Source organism: Electrophorus electricus, chromosome 7 (genome assembly GCF_013358815.1).
Source record: "Electrophorus electricus isolate fEleEle1 chromosome 7, fEleEle1.pri, whole genome shotgun sequence".
Taxonomy (NCBI): domain Eukaryota; kingdom Metazoa; phylum Chordata; class Actinopteri; order Gymnotiformes; family Gymnotidae; genus Electrophorus; species Electrophorus electricus.
The window spans coordinates 4,571,014-4,586,350 of NC_049541.1; the positions used below are offsets into that span (position 1 = coordinate 4,571,014).

Here is a 15,337-nt window from a genome sequence, read left to right on the forward strand (position 1 = left end):
GTGAAATGATGTGTCCATCTTCACCTGGCATGTGACTCAGTCTGCCACACTGCTGGAAAGTGAGTGAAAGGAGGACAGTGAACGGCTTCTTCATCATAATGGGTTCAGTGAGGGGTTTCTTTATCGAGAGGTACGCTTCGTGCGAGCCGCTGCCGGACCGTCACCGAGAAACTTGTGCGTCCCACACAACAGCGCAGCGCTCTTTGGACGGGGGCGCGATGTGGCCACGGGGGCACGTTACAGCCTCCACCCAACGCCGGGCGCCTCGGCCGGCATGGGGCAGCAGCTGGAGCTCCTGCTCGAGGGTGGAGGCCCAGGGCCTGTGCGGGGATGGACACCAACAGCCAGGGGAAAAGGGGTGCAGCGAATTGATAAACGGAGGAAAGCAAAGCGAGAGATGGGTGGAGTGATGCAAACAAATAAAATGAATTAAAAAGAAAGGGAAAAAATTCAATAATACCAGATGACAGGGCTGAGGTACCAGACAAAATGTCCTGCCCTGAGGATGGCAAGCAAATCAATAAAACTAATTATGGGTCAGAAATTAAATTTGGTTCCCAACGTAACAGATAAAAGTCCCTTGAAACAGACAATGAATAAGGAAAATGAAATGAACGCCATTTATCAATGTGATGGTGTTGAAAACGGGGCCTCTGCCTTATGCCACATCAGGAGCTACTACAGAACAACAGCACTGTTAACTGGAGCTCTCTAGATCACAGCAGCCAGCTAAAGCACGACAGCTGGCTGGCCGACATGGAGAGGAGCATATTGAACCAGAGAACCTAATTAGAGGGAAAGTGAGTGTGTAATGGATAACTGTCACTTGTCAGCCCTCATTCTGCTGTAGCACAAAAATGACACTGATGGATGGATGGATGGATGGATGGATGGATGGACGGATGGACGGATGGACATCTGGGCTGGAGGAGGAAAAGGATCAGTTTCGGGTCCAGATGGTGCCGGTTTGATAGGGAGGAAGAATAAGCCTGGTGACATTGCTGCGCTTCTTATCATGTCATTTCATTTAGGATTCATCAAGGGTTATTGAGAAAGGAGGTGGAGCCTTTAAGATTTTAGAGGGATTATTAGATCCTCCCCAGCATATGGCACAAATCAGCTTATCTTTTGAAGCCGGATAATCAAGGCTACCTAAAGAAAGGAAGAAAGTACATTTGGTTGCTCACATGAACTGAAAACCATCTGCAATTCACATCCGAGTTAAAGCGCTAAAGTGCAAGATAGATCAAATACGTGACAAATAAAATAAAGCACAAGAGAAATAAATTGGAAACCTGAGCTACTTAAAAGGGTAGACTGAGCGAGAGGCTGCCTCTGTCCTCAGGCAGAACTGCACAGTAGGCTGTCCATGGAATCATCGCATAAATGTATTCTGCTGAATTCAAAAGCCACCATACACCCATAACACTGTGCCCATAGCCAGCCCATTATGAACATTATAGTGTAGTGGCACTGTAATATGCATAAATGTGATTTACAAGAACATGTCCATATTGCAACCGATACCGGTTCCACTAACTCATATAAGGCAGAATGGGGGAGCCGCTACAAGGCATCCGATCTGATCAAATAAAACGACAAAGCAGTACAAACTAACAGAAACCATAAACCCATCAGAACATCAAGGTTTAATGACAACCAAAATGGCTCTAAAGGAAACACAAGAGACCGCACCCATAAACCATGAGACCTTACCCTAAGATTCAGTCAAAGCACCATTTTCTCCCAACCATACAGTCTCTAAAAAGAACTCGACCTGGCTCACGGCTTGCGCGGTCATTAGGCTCGACACATGCGGTGTTAAACTGGTCACCAGTGCACCATTAACCGAGGCTCAGCGTCCAGTGCAAGGCGAGCATGTGTACTTAACGCAGGTGGTTTTAGGGCATCCATGTGAGAATTACCCACCCTCGTCCCTTTTCGTCCCACTCTCGTGCTTCGAAGTGAGAACGCTGGGTTGCCACGACTACATCGTCAGTAATGGATGACATTAGTGCGAACGTCACCACAGTTAATTAGGAACTTTGACGTCTAATGAAAACCATTCCGGCAAACGCGGGACTGCTGAACCGTGAGCCGACAGCCAAAGATCGAGGGGAGAGAGGGTTATTAACAATAATGGGATCCGCACCAAGCTGTCCTAATAATCAATATAACTGATCAGGCTCTGCCTGTGAACTAAGGCAGCTCAATTACACATGAGAAGCGCTACCATCCTATCACAGCTGGCATGCAGGGTCATGTAACGTAATAATTGAGGTGCTGCAAAAAATGATTCAATTAGCTTCATCGAAGATGGCGCATAAAATTAAATAATGACAACGCATGATTGCTTTCAAAAATGGTTATCTCCGACCAGTGTCAAAGGAACTTGCAGTGGCTAATTGGGCTTAGCTACAGAAATATATACACTGGAGAAAGGTCGTTTTGCAGGTCGCGGGTTACAGGTCAGCACTCTGCGGGAAGCCACCAGTAGCTGCCACGAGGCCGGTGTTGGCCTTCTGAGCTGACCCGGGACCTCTTAAGCAGTGGGAAATATGAGAACTAAAGCGATCCGAGCTCAGTTCTGGGACCTTGAGACTAGATGATTTATGAAGCTACCATATGGATATTGGAAGCTGTCTGTGAAAATTAAACTGGAATACAAAAGGTTATTCCCAGAACAAACCCCCACCCCCCATGATATTATAAGACTAATGAATAATTATGGATTCCTTAAATGAATGGTAAGTTTATGGACTGTTTTGCCCGAATCTTAATGTTACAGAATTACCCCTTTACTAGTAAAGGTAAAGATGTTTGTTCTTGGTATGCATATGCACAGACAGAAGTGGAAAAAGATGAGATACAGACTATGTATTGGACACTGTTAAGTGATGATGTTTCAGTAGTCGTACATAGAGGCAGCACACTGCACGGTGTTAACCAGAAGCGTAGAGGCAAACCGTCTGCGGTGCAGACTCGGTTTAAACGGCATAAAGGCTGTGATCGAGATCTGACTGCAAAGCTGGAATTCACAAGGACGAGGTGATGAGAAGGTACACTTATCTCACGCTGCCGTATTCCTCCACAGCGGGGGAGAGGCCGGGTAGAGGGCGGGGACAGTGGCAAGAGGGGGCAGGGACAGGGCGGAGAGAGGGCGGAGAGAGGGCGGGGAGAGGGCGGGGTTCCAGCGCCATGCCCTGCCACACCTGAACAACGTTGCACATGCAGACCGCCACACAGTCCTCCTGGCGACAGGGAAACCAGAAGGAGGCTGCTGTCCGGATTGGGCTTCCCTCTACAGTCCCTGCCCACTAGGTTTTGAAAACCAAGTAATCAGTTTAAACCCATCAGCTTCTACAGTCAACAGTCAACTGATCACCAAAAACCGACCAAAATAATAAACCAGTGGACAGTTTTTAATCATTCGGTGCCAAGACATCACATGTTTTAAAATCATGTAGATAAGACGTGCATTACAAGGTTTTCCGGCAAATGTGGTCCAGGCCATGACAATGAAAATAAACAGCCTTCACATATAAATAATTTGGTATTTTGGTGTCTTCACACACATTTCTATGTGAAAATAATATTCATGAACACGAGAACTTGACATTTGTAAGGATGTGATCTCAAAGGGTATTAGCATATCAACATGGGCAACTGATGCCTGTCAGCATGTGAATATGTAATGGACAGGTGTTTGAAAACGGCCTCCATCACCATGTTAAGCTGCAGTCAATCAGCTTGCAAACCCTCAGGTCAAGTGCATTATAATTTCACTTCCTCTAAATGGATCGGAAATAAGTCGGAAATAAGTGAAGACGCTTCCTGAGGCTGATGCCAGCGCCTAGCCAAGGGCAACTTCTAGGCTGGCACTGCAGTAAGGCCCTTCACTGGAGATGCCAGCCCCTCCTGGGACCGGACGGGTCCACACTTACCGCTAGACTGGCCCCCGGGTGCTGCTTTCCATCAGGAGTTTGCACTCATTTTTCATCATTTTAGCAGAGAACAATCTACTCCTACAGGTGTGAAAAGAGACGCCAGGTGTGTTTATCACAGTGAAATTTGCAAGGCGAACACATACTATAAATGCAGGATTAATCTAAAAAAAAAAAAAGCCCAGAAAAACCTAAGGAAAATAGAGTGGTGTGAAGCCATTCAGTGAACATCTTGTATTGGATCTAGGGGTTAAGGGAAGTAGGATGGCAGAGTTGAGGGAGGAGTGAAAATAAATAGGAGGAGAGAAGGAGAAAATGAGAAGTACACAAACCCAAATCCCATCCAACCTGTTAGTGGCTTTTTATGCTTCCTTTCACCAATGTAAAAATGCAACGCACAAATGACAGTACACACGCACACACACACATCATAAAGGTCACACGGCACTGACGCATGGGTAATTGGCAAAACAGAGAGATAAATGAAAAAGTTACTGAATTAATAAGTAGCTAATGTTTGAATGGAAGGTGGGTGGATGGCTGAATGAATATCAGGAGGACCTAGTAGAAAGGCAGCGGCTACAACATTGCGAAATGTTATAGCTTGATCTGTGTTAAGGCATGTGCGTGTAAGGCATGCATGACTTTCCCTGTTTGCTTTCACACGCAGCAATGGGATTGAGCAAAGAGAGAGAGAGAGAGAGACTGAGAACAGCCCTCATAATCGATGAGAAAAATCTATAGCACGGTTAAGATATTCCTCACCAATCCACCCCTCCATGTCTCCTTTCCATTGAAGTATTTTTCAAGACATTAAAGTAGTTCGCCAGATATAAAATATACACAAATCCCTAAGAGAAACAATATGCAAGTGTCCTCAAGCTGCCAGTACGGGTCAGATGGCAAGGTCACATGGTTGGCCTGTCCATCTGCCGCATTGAAACAGAGGTTACAAAGGTGTGGCATACAGTCAGCCATTTTGAATCACTGAACCCAAAATGGGAGACAAGGAGAAGTGGGTTTATTAAGGCTTGCAGACGACACTTGTGGATATGAGCAGTGCAATAGTGAACTGCTGGTGGAACATACTGGCTTGTGCGGTGCGCTGGGTGATCTCGTTGGTGAACGCTCCAATGCCCTTGCTGGAAATGGCTGCCAGAATGAAGGTGTACTCGGTGTTTGCTCTCAGACCTTCCACCATGTAGGAGGACCTGGGCTCAAAGCTCTTCTTTTCCTGGGAGTATGAACGATGGAATTTTGTTTAATTAACCAGCCAATTAATTTTCCATTTAAAAACAAATTCTTATTTACAGTGGTGAGCAGCTGCACAGCTCATTTATCAAAGATGATTAGAAAAGGCAGAATAAATTAGAATAAAAGTTCAACAAAGAATAGAAAACATTTGAAATACAATGAAATATACATAAAGTGAAACATTGAACACCACCACAGTTAAATTTGCATTACCTCTTAAAAAATAAATTCACATTTTCATTTTAACGAACTCTAAACCAAGGCAGCGGTCATCAGAATTTTTTATCAAAATGACAAAAACATTTCTGTTACACCTATAGAAAATAAAACATAACTGATAATGGCATTAACTAAAAGCCTTGCTTGTGACTTGTGTCTGAATTGTTTGGGTTGCCATATCCTCATGATGCTATGGGCCTTATCCCCCCATGCCAGTGTGGGTTCTACCAGCTGCACCCATAATAAGCAGGGGGTCCTACCTGAGCGCTGTATTTGGCTGCTTTGTAGATGAGCTCGTAGCTCTTGATAGGCTCTTTAGAGTGCGGAGGGTCCCAGATCAGCTCCACACTCGTATCTCGCACTCTGCCAACTCGAAACTTCCCTGGCTGACCCGGGACTGAAACAGAATTCATTAAAAACATGAAATGATGGGTTGATAAACATTAAAAAATCATCAAACATTAGAATTTGTGATAACTGTAGAAAGCATTTTTAGAAAATGATCTGTAGTAAAGCTGATGAAATTTGTGAATTTAAAGATTAAAGTTAATTCTCAAGCTGGGATGTGCGTTCCCATGGGAACCTTTACCTGGGCTCCTCCTACTCACCCCCAGGCAGGACTTTAACATGCACAGGGTCCGAGAAAGGCCCATCCCCCACAGACGTAAAGGCCAGCACGCGGATGGTATATGTTTCAGATGATATCAGGTTCTGGATTGTGGTGATCATGCTGTCCTGCACGTTGTGGATCTGCCAGCTGCTCATCAGCTGAGATGGGTCCATGGTGTAGTAGACGCGATACCCTTTGATCTGCCCGTTGGGCTCCTCCGGCTCCTCCCACCTCACGATCACCGTGCTCTGCGAGATGATTTGAGCCTGGACATTCCGGGGCGGGCTGGCCGGCGCCTGCTCTCCGGTCCTAGCTTCCACCTTGTTGCTGGACGGGCCTTGCCCTATGGTGTTGAAGGCTGAGACGCGGATCTCGTACTCAGTGTTGGGGTAGAGACCCCCGATGCTGTAACGGGTGGTTGTGATGCCATCCACTGTCTCGAACTTGCTGTCAGGGGATTTTGCACGGTACTGGATGATGTAATAGGACACTGGGTCGGGGTTTCCCGAGTCCCAAGTGATGGTAACACTGGTGGCCGTCGTCTCCGTGACGATAGGGGTCCCAGGAGCTCTGGGTAATGCTGTCAAAGAACGCAAAAGTGCTTTAGTGAGTTTTGTGAGAAAAAGTAATTACATCAGAGCTGCCATCAAGATAAACAACAGATGGTGACTTTCAAATCAACAAATTCCACCAATTAACAGAAAATTCTCTCTTTGGACAAGGGTTTCTTGAGTTACACACTTGCATCAAAGTTTTAAATCTTGATTTCACAGAACTGTATTTAAACGGGCTCGCATCGCTCTGTCGATGGCCAACCAGACCACGGGTTCTGCGGAAGGGTCCTGCCTACATTTAACGATGACCTGTGCCACGGCCTCGATGATGCCCAGGCTGCTCATGGCCACGCAGGTGTAGTTGGCCGACTCGCGCACGCCGTTGAGCTCCAGAACGTTCCGCCCCACAGGCATCTCGTCTTCGGGTGTCAAGTCCTCTGCGTTCAGCATCCACTTGACGTAGGGCATGGGCGAGCCCACCGCCACGCACGTGATGTTCACGCTGCCGCCTGGCATGATCTCATGGCTGGAGGGCAGGATGGTAAACCGAGGTGGCACACGACGAACTGGGACAGACACAGATGGAGAGAGGGAGAGACGGAGATAACAATAATGCTGAGAGGATGTGCGGGTGCCACATGCTCACATAGACACGTCTGAGACTCCTGGTCATTGAAATCAACGGAGCAAGCACATATAACCTCTCATGTTGCTTAACATAAATGTATGGTACCAGAAAATATTAAAATACATGTTAATGTCAATTCCTAAGGCAAAGGAAAGGTCCACCAGGTGACCCAATAAACTAACAGCAAGTTTTGTAGGAGCAATAATGCTATTATTAGTATTGAGAAGCTTAAATTAGTCTTAAATTTGTAGGGCTTGACTCAACACCAGTGACACTGCCATGAAGCCATATGTGACTAACTAAAAGGTGGGGAAAAAAAAGCAAAACAATGAGACCAAAAAAAAAAAACGTAAACAAACAATTGCTCAAAAACTCCAGAGGATTTCCCTCTTAATGCCAATTTACGTTTCACCTAGGCGGTGTTTTCTAACAACACCACGCTGCCATTATGAGCTCGGCTGGGAGGGAGAGAGAAATGATAATGATGCATATTTTCAAACAGTCATGCTGTTCTGGTGAGCTTTAATCGAGCAGACGATTTCTGCATCAAGTTTTCCCGCCAGTCCTAAGTCCCTCAGTTCCACATGGCTTTTCCGCGCGATGGCAAACTTAAATGGGATTTGTGCGCCTTCGGAGCTTGATCCGGCCTAGCCTTTTCAAGATCAAACACGGCCCTGATCAATAGGTGCATCTATCGACTCCATAGGCGCCGTAAGTCTAGGGGGGGGCAAATGTTTGTCCTGATGCGTGCGCACTCTTAGAACGAGCGTGTCAGATGGGGATTTGAGGAGGTGAAAGGAAGTGGGACCGTACGGGTCTCTTGCACACCTGGACGGTGACATCTGCACCGCAGAAAGCAGGACGGAAGAGTGGGCTCACAGGACGAACAGGATAGGTTGGGTTTTTTTTTAAAGCAAAGCAAAACAGATTTCTATTCAAATGCCTTTGGCAAATATTTGATGCTAGCGTGTTTGGCAAATCTGAAGAGTAGATGGCATATCCTGAGCATACTTACCTAGCCTGACAAGCTTGCTTAACAGGCGTAACTTATATTTTAATATAGGCCTCCTTATAAGCATCTTATTTTAAAGGCATTAGATACACAATTAGTGAGCTAAAATAAACCTCTCACATTAGTATCACACAAAAGAGGTGCATACGGTGTAACACTTAATCCAGAGGGGTACAAATTTTATGCGGTGTCAAATGTGTCCTATTCTGTTCACACTCGATTATAATAAGCCACGATAGTGCAGTTCCTCACTCCTGCACACCGAAACATTGAAACAGGAAACAACTTCTGTGTCTAGCTCAGATCTAGCTCACTCTGAGTAAACAAACAAACAATAAATGAATAAAAAACCAGAGAACAAAAGAAAGTGGAAAATCGAAGGCTATGCCGGTGCCCACGGTGGACGCGAGAGATGCTAACACTGAGCACAAGGATGGAGAAGGAAGGTGACGAAAGGTGCGAAGAATGGAGAGAGGTGGAGGAGTGCGAGGGTGGAGATGGAGAGGGAAAGAGAGGGCGAGACGCAGAGATCAGAAGGAAGTGCACAGGAAAAGAATGACAGAGTGAGCGCGAGAGGAACGCAAGAAAGGAGACAGAAAGGGCACGATGCAGGAGAGCAGGTGGCCTGAGAACTGCGGCTTTACAAACGCGGCCCCACTCGGGGGCGTGGCGAGACATCCAGATCATTGTCAGGTTTGGCGGGAGCGTACAGAGGATCAGACGGTTCTCTAATCACAAGCCACAGGACAGGGGACAGGAATGCACAGGGGACAGGGGACAGGGGACAGGGGACAGGGGACAAGGGACAGGGGACAGGGGACAGGGGACAGGGGACAGGGGACAAGGGACAGGGGACAGGGGACAGGGGACAGACAGACTCGCATGGATGAGTAGAGAATAGAGGGGCGGGGCTACGCTCAAAGCCCACCAATGCTAGGGCATACATCTTAGTCAGTTCACAGCTTTTAGCCTTCACTATTCATTCAAACGTGCATTCCAATTTTAAAGGGCATCTAATAGCCTATACTAATAACCAGATGAATATAAATAGCCAGAACTACTCTAGAGTACTGCACTCAAAACAGTTAGAACCATTTTCACAAAAGAGTAGGAGGTTATCGTGTAAAGCCACCAACGTCCACTCCTTAACAGTCTCAGTGTGGCAACGTAACAGCATTCCGTCTTTAAGAGAGGGTATGCGCTTCAGAAAAGGGGCGTAGGTCAGTATCTGGCAACGTGCTGGGATGAAACACAGAGCCTGCTGCTGTAATGCAGGGCACGTGGCGCTGTACGTCGGCTGCAGGTGAGGCAGTCCAAGAGGAGGCTGCCATTTTGTGAACTGAGCCAGGTACCTGAGCAAAGCACGCGTTTGATTCTGGGGCTTTGAGGCCCCTCGTGCTCAGGTTCAGGCTCTGAGTGCCACCTTTGGCTGCAGGGAACACATAAGCCCCTAAGACTAGTGTCAGACACAACTCCATCAGCTTCGGGCTAATCTGTTTAGCATGGCCTCTCCGTAATCAGGTCACCTGTGCATGTGGTGGTTTGTCTTGTTTTTTGGTTCTGGTTTTGGAGGGTAGAGGGAAGAGGGTCATATGAAGACGTGACGCGATAGGAGGGCGTAACTACAGAAGCCTGTGAGGCGGGACCGGCCATCAACTACGAATCATTTTGCTTACATGACAAATGCTTTGATTAACTATATCTCATTATAAATATTTTTGGCTTTGGACAGCTTATTAAGAATCATAAATGGCATGTACTGTTTAAAAAAAAAGAACTTCACCCATTTCAGTTTTACAGTTTTAGCATTAGCCAGAGGATACCCAGAATTGGACAACAAATTATTACATCAAACAAACAGTAGGCCGAGAACAGCCATTACCTTGACTTGGGAAGTGTTAGCGTAATGATGATGAATCCATGCAATGCTATTAGTCATCACTGAGACGTATCTGGTCAAAGCCAGCGGCACTGCACCAAGAGCACACAGCATTCACGGCATGCAGCATTTGACCCAGACGCCAGACACGCTTCAACTTCGACATCTCACATATGCAACAGAGAGCATTCCGTGGGGAGGGGGAGAAGGCTTTGGAAGAAAGCTAATGGCACGATCGTCAAAACTTCACGGCGCGTTGTTGCATAAATGCAAGAAAATAAAGACGGAAAATAAAATGGAAAAAACGTAGTATGTGGCAGGTTTGCTTCAAAACACCATTTTTTAAACTGATTACAGTAGATAGCATACGTTTGAATAACCAGCCATTTAGACATGAAAAATATTTACCTCAGAGTTAAGAAAAACATTGATGTATTCATTTAGGTTCTATCATTATCTCCTGTTAAAGGTTCTTTTTGGAGTCCTTAAAACACAGAGGAAGAAGGGAACAATAGCCCTGAGATGTGCACAGCGTTTGGAAATCTTCAGTAATGTGCCTAGGCAAGTCGGTTCCAGCGCCGAAGGATATACATGTTAAACTGAATTCTCGCATTACATTTGCTGTCATTGGGATGGCAGCCAGCGCTTCGCAAATAAAAGTGTAGCTTATTGGCTTATAATTTTACTGCGCCCATAAGAGCCACGATAAAGCAGTCGTCTGCGAGCGACTGCCAGGACGCAGGAGGCCAAAGGACAGCCATTTTCTAGACAGCTGTAAGGGACAGCAGGAGACCATCTGGACCAAGTCCAAATGGCTCGATGGGGCCTGCGTGTCATAACTGACCATGTCATAATGTCCTTTCGGAGCTGATCTGTGGTCGGTATCTTTTTTTTTTTTTGCAAAGGCCGGTAGAGGAAATGGGTTCGCCACAGGTCTCGGGTCTGTATTAGAAGGGCACGCGTTACCTGCAGCAATCCATACAGACCTTTAGAAAGATCACAGATCTCATCAGACAGAGTGAGTTCCACTCTTCCTCTTTTCTCCCCCATTCTCCAGACGGAGCGATGATCACACGCAGCGTGAGCGAGCAAGCTGCGCGTTTTCCCCTGTGCTCGGCCCCACGCTGCTCTGAACCGTCATAACATTTCATTTGACTTTCATCGATACTCTGCGGACAAGCAGGATTTGAGAGCTTTCGGCATCTCATTATCTAAATACATTGCTGTCTGAGCCCAAACAAATGGGTTTCCCACAAAAAAAGGAAGAAATAATTAAATAAATCCAGCAAAACAGTGAGAACCCCCCCCCCCCCCAAAAAAAAATCCCACACACACACAGGTGCATGGGACCAGAGCCAAAATACTCTACTGTGTCCAGAAAAACTAGGTTTATTTAGAACAAAGTGATACCACTGTACAAGGATTGATTACAAGATGTCAATAAGGTAATCAGGCCCTGTGAGGTCTAAGGTAATCAGGCCCTAGTATTGCTCATAACTGCAGCTTGTCAGTGGTTTGCACTGTGAAGCAGACGCTGCAGCCAGGATGGTAGCTAGCAGGCGTCTTCAGATATCGCTTCAGTGCATTTGCTTCAATTTGACAAACATGCCGGTAATATGCTTTCATAATACAAGTTGAAAGTGGGAGCATATTGTGAGTGACCAAACATTTTTCAATATTGCTCACTGCTGTCATGGGTGGCGACTCACATTGTGTGATCTACTGTAACCTGCATTAACAGTCTTGCATGACACAATCAACATGAGGTGATTAATCCTGAAGTGTTAGTCATCATGGGATTATGGGGGTTGTATGCCATATTGGCTGTTAGATGTGAGCCCATCAAAAAGCGCACTTATACACTGCAACACATAATGAGTTGAATCATTTAAATGGTCTATGAACACAGACTGCCTTTAGGTCTTTTACACTTATTACTATTAAATTAATGTAACAAAATGACATAATTAAGTTAAGCAAGGTCAATAAACACAAATCAAGGCATTTGCTCAGATTAAAGGAACATTTAATTTAAAATGCATAATTTATGATTCCCGTAACGGCAAAACTGAAAGAATTTAGCTAGGGACATGGAAGTAAATGCCATTCTTCGCTCTGGGCAGGTTTCCGAGAACCAAATTCATCAAATGAACATACTGTACAGCTGATGGTACTGAGCCAATTCACCACCGCACATCAGCTACCGTGGAGCTGTTTGTCCTTACAATATCGCTTATGGAAGTTATTCTCTTCCTGAGCAATGGCAATTTGAAAGGGATGTTTTATACACAACAAAGTCACTGCGAACACTTACAGAGTGCATTGGAGCTTACTGTGATTTGGACAAGGCTCTTAAGAATGTGTTATAACTTGTGAACAATTTTATTTTACTGTCTACTGGCTGTTGTTAAAATATGATCATATTATAGTTGGAAATGCAAGTTATTGGATTGTATTGGATTGTATATGAATTTCCATTGACTGACAGGGCCAAGAACCATATCCTGGATGAAATATCACCAATGTCATTAAGACAAATATCTGACAGCCATTTAGGATCTGGGTCCTAATCAGTCACTGAGTGTTATGAGACAACTAGTGGACAATACAGCCACACACACACCTCATAAACTACATGGACAAGTGCACGATTGAAGGAACAGACACAGGTGAGCACAAATACATGGATGGACTAAAAACGCAAATGCAGACCATTCATGACATTCATGACAGCAGAAACAACAGGCAACCGTGTAAGTAACACATCAGGAGAGAGAGACAGAGTGCTAGAGGACATTCGACGAGCCAATCAGAAAGCGCCAATCCATTCAGGCATGCAAGCATTCTCTACATTCTCCCATCATGCAGAAAGTTCTTAATTTCCAATTGCTGGGTTTCCATGGCAATGCGTGCAGACAGAGGAAGGAGGGGCTTACAGTAAAAGGGAGGTTTGCAAACAGGAAAATAATGCCACAATGCAGCTGAAGAGACTAACATAACCCTAGACAGTAGCTAGCAGGTGTTTTCGGCTATTGCTTGGCTACATTTGCTTGAATTGGAGAAACATCCACAAGATTTGACATTGGTACATCATCTGTGCTGTTTTATATACACTCTTTACTGTTTAAGTACCTTTATATATATATATATATATTTCCCACATTTCTAAATGTGAACTTAAAAGCCAAAAAAGAGAGAAAAGAACCAAAAACACACCAACCTTCTCGCAGCTCTGGGGGGTGTAAGGGGGGTTGATGCAGAACACAATGACATGAGGAGCCGAGAAGAAAACCAGGAAACACAGAAAAAGAGTAAAATAGGCCAATGCAAAGGACTTTCAAGCTGCCACACCCACTGCCCCGCCTCCTCCTCCTCCTCCGACCAACCCGCTGCTTACCTTTTTGCTCTCGTTCTTTGCTTTTTTTCTTTGAAACATGTTATTATTACTTCCAGACCAACAGCAATCAGAACCTGTTTACCATTTGATACGTTTTTGAGGCAGTGGTATTAAAAAATATATCGACCAAAATTCATCCCATTTATCCTAGCTTGCAAGTTCTACTCTGACACTGAACTAATATATATATATATATGAAAGTATAAGTATAAAGCGGAAACTGAGAACATGAGAAATCCAAGTCACAATGCAGATAACTGTAACTTTTTTGGTGATGACAAAAAAATTATATCCATTTGCTACCATTTCACTTACTTGAAAGTTCTATTCATGCTTAACAAAAGTGAAATCCACAATACGTCAGATATTCGGATTAGTTAGAAACAATTGCATCAACATAAAAGCAGACAAAGACCTGCAATTTCAGTTAGTAGAGTTAATATCAGTGTCATGCAAAATATTCGATTATTTCTACTTCACTCGGACCACTACAGATGCAAGTGCTAATCAGTGCTCTGCGGTTGAAGTAATCCACATTGATCCTACTGTAGTCAGATGAGTGGTACTAAGATCCACGCAGACTTGAAGGTTGGTTTCTTGCCCACAGATTAAGCCCAGTCTTCTATTATAGTTCAGATTTTGAGCAGAGAGTGTTCACATGTCGAATTAATCCTATTCGTAATTAATCCAAAGTGAAAGGTGCGCTTGTGCTGAGCAGAATTCAACCCTTCCCTGGGCTTTAAGCAGAAGCTTGACCTGTATCCCAGCGCCCTGACCGGCGATCATGAACAGCGCAAACGGTATGACATCTGCTTCAGCTGGTGCTATTCATGAGCGATAGATTGCGCAGATTGCCACTGTGCTCAACTCACTGTCCACCTGCCAGGTCTCCATCTCCTATCCAACCCAACCCACCCACATCCTCTTCTCTTGTTGCTGAATTAGCATAAGCGTTTTCTGCACTGCTAACCCGCGAACAGGGTGCGGCCTTTAGCCCAACGACAAACGGCGCTAACTGAGTCTGTAGAAACAATTATGCGCCTGTAAAGCCAATTCATTTCATATCAGTTAGTTTCATTGAATGGCTTAAGCTTCGAACTGGGAATGGAGGTTAACCTGTGGAGCAGTGCAGGTGAAAAGTTAATATTTGGATTTTAGTTTTCTGCACCCTGTGACATTCAATGGATGAGCCAGAGTCTCATTTTGGGTAAATAAATATGAATTTAACAGTATGTGTCTAAGATTTTCCCACCCAAAATGCAACTGTTGTTGACTCTGCTTGTAATACTGCAATGCATTTATCTACTTTCTCTTTGGAACTTTTCGGTTCAGAAACAAGACATAATTACAGTAGTATATATGGTCATTATAAACATTTGCTGCTGGTGCATTTGGGATCTATTGCAAACCAAAGGATGGCTCTCTGCGCAAGGTTTGGTGGAGTGAGTATTACCTACGGAGTACCTACTGTTGTCCGTACCTCTCACGTATAGATTGGCAGGGGAGGAGTAGCGCACACCCTGCGAGTTCGAGGCCACACACTCATATTTCCCCTGATCCGTCTCCTCACTCCGCTCAATCTGCAAGGCTCCTATTGAGAGAGAGAGAGAGAGAGAGAGAGAGAGAGAGAGAGAGAGAGAGAGAGAGAGAGAATGAGGCAATGTGACAAAGGAAGAACAGATGGATGGAGAGACAGACAGACATAGATGTGGTGTCAGAAGAATGAGAAAAAATAAGAGGGGTGACAGTGAAGAAGAGGGATTGAGAGGCATGTGGAATAAAGCGGGAAGAACATGGGAAAGACAGGAAGTGAGGCAGTGGCAGACACGAAGAAACAGGA

The 15,337-nt window shown here is 45.0% G+C and overlaps 1 protein-coding gene across 6 annotated transcripts in view; it reads right to left on the minus strand.

The window, feature by feature from the left end:
• ptprsb (protein tyrosine phosphatase receptor type Sb) overlaps positions 1–15,337 on the minus strand; it is an 82,435-nt gene that overhangs the window by 24,938 nt on the left and 42,160 nt on the right. For 2 of the 6 annotated variants that reach the window (XM_027027596.2, XM_035528071.1), the window contains exons 7-12: positions 14,978–15,088; positions 13,321–13,332; positions 6,878–7,147; positions 6,026–6,607; positions 5,678–5,814; positions 5,034–5,178 (exon numbers count right to left, since the gene is read on the minus strand). In XM_027027596.2, the coding sequence (XP_026883397.2) occupies positions 5,034–5,178; positions 5,678–5,814; positions 6,026–6,607; positions 6,878–7,147; positions 13,321–13,332; positions 14,978–15,088 (1,257 nt within the window). Of the gene's footprint in view, positions 1–5,033; positions 5,179–5,677; positions 5,815–6,025; positions 6,608–6,877; positions 7,148–13,320; positions 13,333–14,965; positions 15,089–15,337 lie in introns of all 6 variants that reach the window. The other 4 variants (XM_035528069.1, XM_035528068.1, XM_035528073.1 and 1 more) reach the window with 2 other exon arrangements.